This window comes from Mastomys coucha, unplaced genomic scaffold (assembly GCF_008632895.1).
Source record: "Mastomys coucha isolate ucsf_1 unplaced genomic scaffold, UCSF_Mcou_1 pScaffold22, whole genome shotgun sequence".
NCBI classification, from domain to species: Eukaryota; Metazoa; Chordata; class Mammalia; order Rodentia; family Muridae; genus Mastomys; species Mastomys coucha.
The window spans coordinates 23,016,964-23,022,455 of NW_022196905.1; the positions used below are offsets into that span (position 1 = coordinate 23,016,964).

General features: G+C 45.7%; 1 protein-coding gene across 1 annotated transcript in view; it reads left to right on the forward strand.

Annotated features, from left to right (window-relative positions):
- Window positions 1-4,602, forward strand: part of Igfbp3 (insulin like growth factor binding protein 3) — a 7,955-nt gene extending 3,353 nt beyond the window's left edge. Inside the window, exons 2-5 of the mRNA XM_031341491.1 lie at window positions 405-631; window positions 1,070-1,189; window positions 2,153-2,293; window positions 3,192-4,602. Coding sequence (XP_031197351.1) covers window positions 405-631; window positions 1,070-1,189; window positions 2,153-2,278 — 473 coding nt within the window. The 3' untranslated portion in view covers window positions 2,279-2,293; window positions 3,192-4,602. The remainder of the gene's footprint in view (window positions 1-404; window positions 632-1,069; window positions 1,190-2,152; window positions 2,294-3,191) is intronic.
- The last annotated feature ends 890 nt before the right edge of the window (window positions 4,603-5,492 follow it).

The window sequence follows — 5,492 nt, forward strand, 5'->3', positions numbered from 1 at the left end:
CCCCCCCCCCCCAACAACTGTGCTCAGGGCCAAAGCACCTTTGGAGTCCTATGTTTTCTAGTCAGTGTCACAGCAGCATTCCATGGGGCATGACTGCCCCCTGCCGGTAGCAGGCGGTGCCTGCTGCTTTCTCATCTACAGAGGGGCTTGACAAGCATCAGCTTGCTTCACTTGGAGCTGTGTAGTAAAAGTACTCGACAGAGTGACTTTAAAATAGATGGCTTCCTAAAGTAAAGCAGTCAAGCTGCAACGGGTGGTATTCTAGAATGCTTTTCCAATCGTCTTTTTCTTATCTTACTAAAAATTGTCGAACAGCATTGCCTTGTAGGTGTGACCTGCTTCTGAAAAGATTATTATTCCATTGTCAAAAATAATCATTTCCTTAACCCCGTGTTCTTTCCCAGGAAACACAAGTGAGTCCGAGGAGGACCCCAATGCTGGGAGTGTGGAAAGCCAGGTTGTCCCCAGCACACACCGAGTGACTGATTCCAAGTTCCATCCACTCCATGCCAAGATGGATGTCATCAAAAAAGGCCACGCCAGGGACACCCAGCGCTACAAAGTTGACTATGAGTCTCAGAGCACAGACACCCAGAACTTCTCCTCCGAGTCGAAGCGGGAGACAGAATACGTGAGAACTTTTCCCTTGTTGGGGGTAAGGGGAGAAGGAAACACCCCCAAGAGCGTCTTCATGCAGCAAGTCCCAGGGGTCCTGGTTCAGAGGTGGGCAGCTTCTCCCTTCCAAGCCCTCCTTTCTAACTCAGAGTCTCTTGGGAGGGTCAAGCTGAACTACACTAGTAAAAAGAGTGATGGGCCCTGCAGAAGAAGTGGACTCTCGCCCAAGCTGGCTTTAGTTTACTCACTGGGTTTTCCAAAACCTCTTGTCCTGTTCTTAGACCACTTTCCAGATCCTCTGTGTACTCTGGAGAGAGCAAACGAGACAGAGGGTGATGGTTATTATCCTAGGACCTTGTGTGAGAAGAATGCTCTGGAGAGGCACATCACACACTCCTCTTGGGATGGTCCTGTGGCCGTTGAGAGATTGTCAAAACAATAATTGTGCCCCCAGGGTCCCTGCCGCAGAGAAATGGAGGACACGCTGAATCATCTGAAGTTCCTCAATGTGCTGAGTCCCAGAGGTGTTCACATCCCAAACTGTGACAAGAAGGGGTTCTATAAGAAGAAGCAGGTGAGTGGGGTCCCCGGGATGTTGTCTTCCGCTGTCTCCATTGGCTTGGTGGGTAATCAGCTTCACGGAACCTCACCCAGCATGACTCTCTGCTGACAGCGTCCCCTCTTCTGATACATGTATGTGTCACTCAGTGGCTTCCTAATTGGCCAGTTCACAACATGACTCTAGAAGACAAAAGTAAGCGGTGCTCACCCCAGCATGGCCACCTTCTGGTGTTTATACAGCAGTCTTCATCAGGGAGCCTGAGCCACTTGTACTATCCACTGATTCGATTAGTTCAGCACATTTCCACTAAAGAGAAACTACAGATGAGGTTAGGTGTGAGGTCTGAAAGATCCAGCCTGACACAGCACAAAGCTCCGCAAGCCCTCCAACTTCCCCAGAGAGGTTCCAGGGATGTATACTACCACCTACACATGAGTGGCTCTGCAAGAGCCATGGCCATCATAATTTTGCCTCAGCCCAGTAGAACAACACTGAGTAGCCACTTTGTGTTCCGGTTACCAGTTTACCCTCAATGTCTGTTAGGGTTTCTATTACTGTGAAAAAGTACTAAGACCAAACGCAGCTTGATATCACCGTCTACCACTGAAGACAGTCAGGGCATGAACTGCAGCTATGGAGGAGTATACAAGTTCACTCCCCGTGGGTTGCTCAGTCTGCTTTTGTATAGCACCAGGACTACCTGTCAAGGGGTAGCACTCTCCACAGTGAGCTGCCCCTCCCCCCCCACACACACAAACATACACACATCAGTCATCAATCAAGAAATGTATCATAGGCTTGTCAGCTTGTCAGTCTGCTGGGAACATTTTCTCAATTGGTGTTTCCTCTTCTCTAATGACTCTAGCTTCTGTCGAGTCGACATAAAACTAGCCAGTACGCATGATGTTCATGTCCCGGTCTTATCTCTCTCTCTCTCTCTCTCTCTCTCTCTCTCTCTCTCTCTCTCTCCCTCAGTGCCGCCCTTCAAAAGGCAGAAAGCGGGGCTTCTGCTGGTGTGTGGACAAGTATGGGCAGCCCTTGCCAGGCTATGACACCAAGGGGAAAGATGACGTACATTGCCTCAGCGTGCAGAGCCAGTAGATACCGCTGTGCCACGTAAGCCAGAGGTCCAGGCCCCGGGGTCAGCTCCTTCTGAATGTGGTTGAGGTTAAGGGGAATTGCTAGGAGCAACTGTGGCCACCAGGCACCCATCCCTCATCCTGGACTCAGTAGCCCAGGAGCTGCAGCCAGGCCCAAAGAGAGGAAGGTGAAGGGAGGAGAAAGTCTTTGACTTAACCACACCCTTTCAAGGACAGACAGCAGGGTCAGCTTAGCTCCAAAAACACTCAGCTCTCTTCTAAATGACTTCAAATAGGCACTATTTCATATGCAAGCAAGCTCTGTGAAGGTTTTTAAATAAAACTTTATCCACAATAGTCCTGAGGGTTGGGGGACACTGTTTTCATCCAAGAGAACCTGGCATATTTGGTTTCTGAATTAGAGATGTCCCTAGTTTTGTTGTAAAAACAAAAAAAAATTTTTTTTGAAATAAGAATATTCTTTTAGTTTGTGTTTAGTATGATTTTTAAAGGGATTATCTAAATCTAATAAATCTAATGTAACACTGATATTCTAAACCACCATTTTAGAGAATATTATCATATTTAGCATTCTTTTTTTCTTGCAGTAAGTGAAGGAATTATGGGGAAGAATAAATATGCTTTGCTTTCTCAAGACAATTTTCATAGGCAGAAAAAGATTTCATTTTTAGTTAGAATATTTTCCTCATAAGTTGTAAAAATAATTCTAATTGTGGATAACACTTTTTAATGATGAAAGTATTTGATGGTGTTCTTTGACTTGCTGAGAAAGAATAGACTGAGGTCTACCCCCTTTGACAATGCCACACTGAGCATTTAGGGGTTAAGCAAAACGGGGAGCCCTTTGGGTGTGGGTGGTCGTTATTTCAACGAACGTCTTACTCTTTTTCTTGTTTCCTTCTTCTTCCTTTTAGTTAACGTGGAGCTCAAATACGCCTTATTTTGCACAAAAGACTGCCAACAACATGATCAGCAGCTGGCTACAGCCTTGATTTATATTTCTTTTTTTTTGTTGTTTATTGTGGTGAACTGAGTAAAAACAAACAAACAAACACATATACACACACAAACCAAAGTTTAGACAGATTTCTGAAATGCCTCTGGTCATTTAAATAGTGAACTTGATCATCTTCCTACTTCCCAGTAGTCAACAAAAAGCAGCTTGAATTTTCCTGTGGCTTCCTATGAGAAGCACTCGTGTACTCCAGGCCACGGATGCCATCCCCCTAACTCACGTACCCAGTACGGGCTTCATTGCTGCTGGCCCTCTGCCTTCTTCATTTCAGACGTTCTGTGGCTGATGTAGACAAATCCTCTTTCCATCCCCTGTAAATAAGTGCAGGCCCTATGGAGAACGGGGAAACCCGGAACCGAGTGACCCGGACATCTGGAAGCATACTCCTGAGGCTCACGGTCCTTAAGGTGCCATCTCTGAATAAGGGCCTGGCCCCGTATCTGCAAGTGGCCTGATCTACTTGGGAACTGTGGGAGAGAATATGTTGCCTCTCTTACTTAAAATGACTAAGAATGTTCTAGGGCACTCTGGGAGCCCATAAAGACAAGGACAAGGACCTTCCTTTGTCAGGCAGCTTTCTGATGACTTGGCCCAGCAGAAGGCCTCAAGTGGGAGGAGCAATATCAGACTCCACATTCAGAGATGTCTCAAGTAATGGTGCACTTAGTTCTTCAGATGACTTCATAAAACAGTGTTTTCTGGTCCAACCTCTCGAAATAAAGTTTGTTGTGGGTGGGGCTGAGGGGAGGCAGCTTTTCACAAAACAGAAGATTTCTTTTCATCTTCCTATCTAAACGGGGAAGAGGAATGGCTTGTTAGAGAGCCTGGTAATACATGGAGAATCACCTGTTTGTTGATCTTGGGGTCCTTCTCAAACTTTCTTTATAATTCACGCATATATGCAGACAAAAGTACATTCTTAATTGTTAACATTGTATACAACATAGCCCAAATATAATAGAATCTGTACTAGATAATCCTAGATAGAGTGTTAGAGATGCTAGGTGGTGTGACCACAGACACACCCAAGGGAAGGAACTTGTGTCTGGAGGCTGGGCTGCTCTCCCCCAGGCTGAGGCCGAGGTCTGGCAACGCAGGGTGCGAGGAGACTGTACTGCATCCCACGGGGTGGACGTGCGCTGTACAGAGCTTTCCTTGAGAGCACAAAGGAATCTCAAGACATTCTGCCTGCCTATCAGCTTTTCTTTATTTTTTTAATTAAGTTTTTTTGGGAAAAATGTATTTTTGAAAAGTTTGTCTTGCAATGTATTTATAAATAGTAAATAAAGTTTTTATCATTTAAAATAAAAGCCCTTTTGTCCGTTTTCTGGGTCTTGAGTCACTAAAGAGATTATTCGGAGAGGACAAAATAATATTTCAAATAGACATAGGAAAATATGAACATGAATAGATATCATAGCTGATTCCAACTCTAACAGAAGAAGCTCAGTGGTACAGTTGCCGAGGCCTTCGTTGGCATCCATGTGACACCAGGCCACATGCAGAGGAATATCTGGGTTCAGTAGGTTATGTTGGCAGCTACCTACTGTCTAGACAGGTTAAGCAGGTCACTAGTTTGTTTCCACGACAGTCTGGTCCTTGCCTTTCCAGTCAGTGCCCCTGGTCTTCAGAGCAGCTTCCCCTTTAAGATGATGTGAATGAGATTGCTGGCCTTTCTGCCATGGTGCTTGGAGAAAGAAGGGGCATGGGCTGAGTCCCAAAAAGGAGGACAGTCCCAAAGGATTCTGGGAGTGCTTCAGTCACTACGGCTTTAAAATAACAGTCCCATGCTAAAATAACTCAAGCATGTCCTAGGACTATGACATCAAACCAATTGCCTGTTTAGAGCCATGTCATCCAAGAGACATCTGAAGTGACTGTGAAGTCACAGCATTTGGTTGTATGGATATTTGGAGGTCTGGGGGTGTCGAGTATGACCACAGGTAAAATCAACTTCACGTCTGTTGGCCGTGTATGTGCCAGTCCCAGACTGTATAACTGGAAAAGGTATGCTCACCAGTTGGTTTTATCAATACACTGGTCCACTGAGCTAAAGCATGAGGCTTCCACAGTCAGGCCAATCAGTGCCTCTGATTACTATATTACAATGGTATATTGCAGGATTGAAAATGATGGTGGGTTCATAGAGGGACCGTAGAAAGCTCTTGCCAGGGAAAGGCCCTGGAAAAGCTGGGGGTTT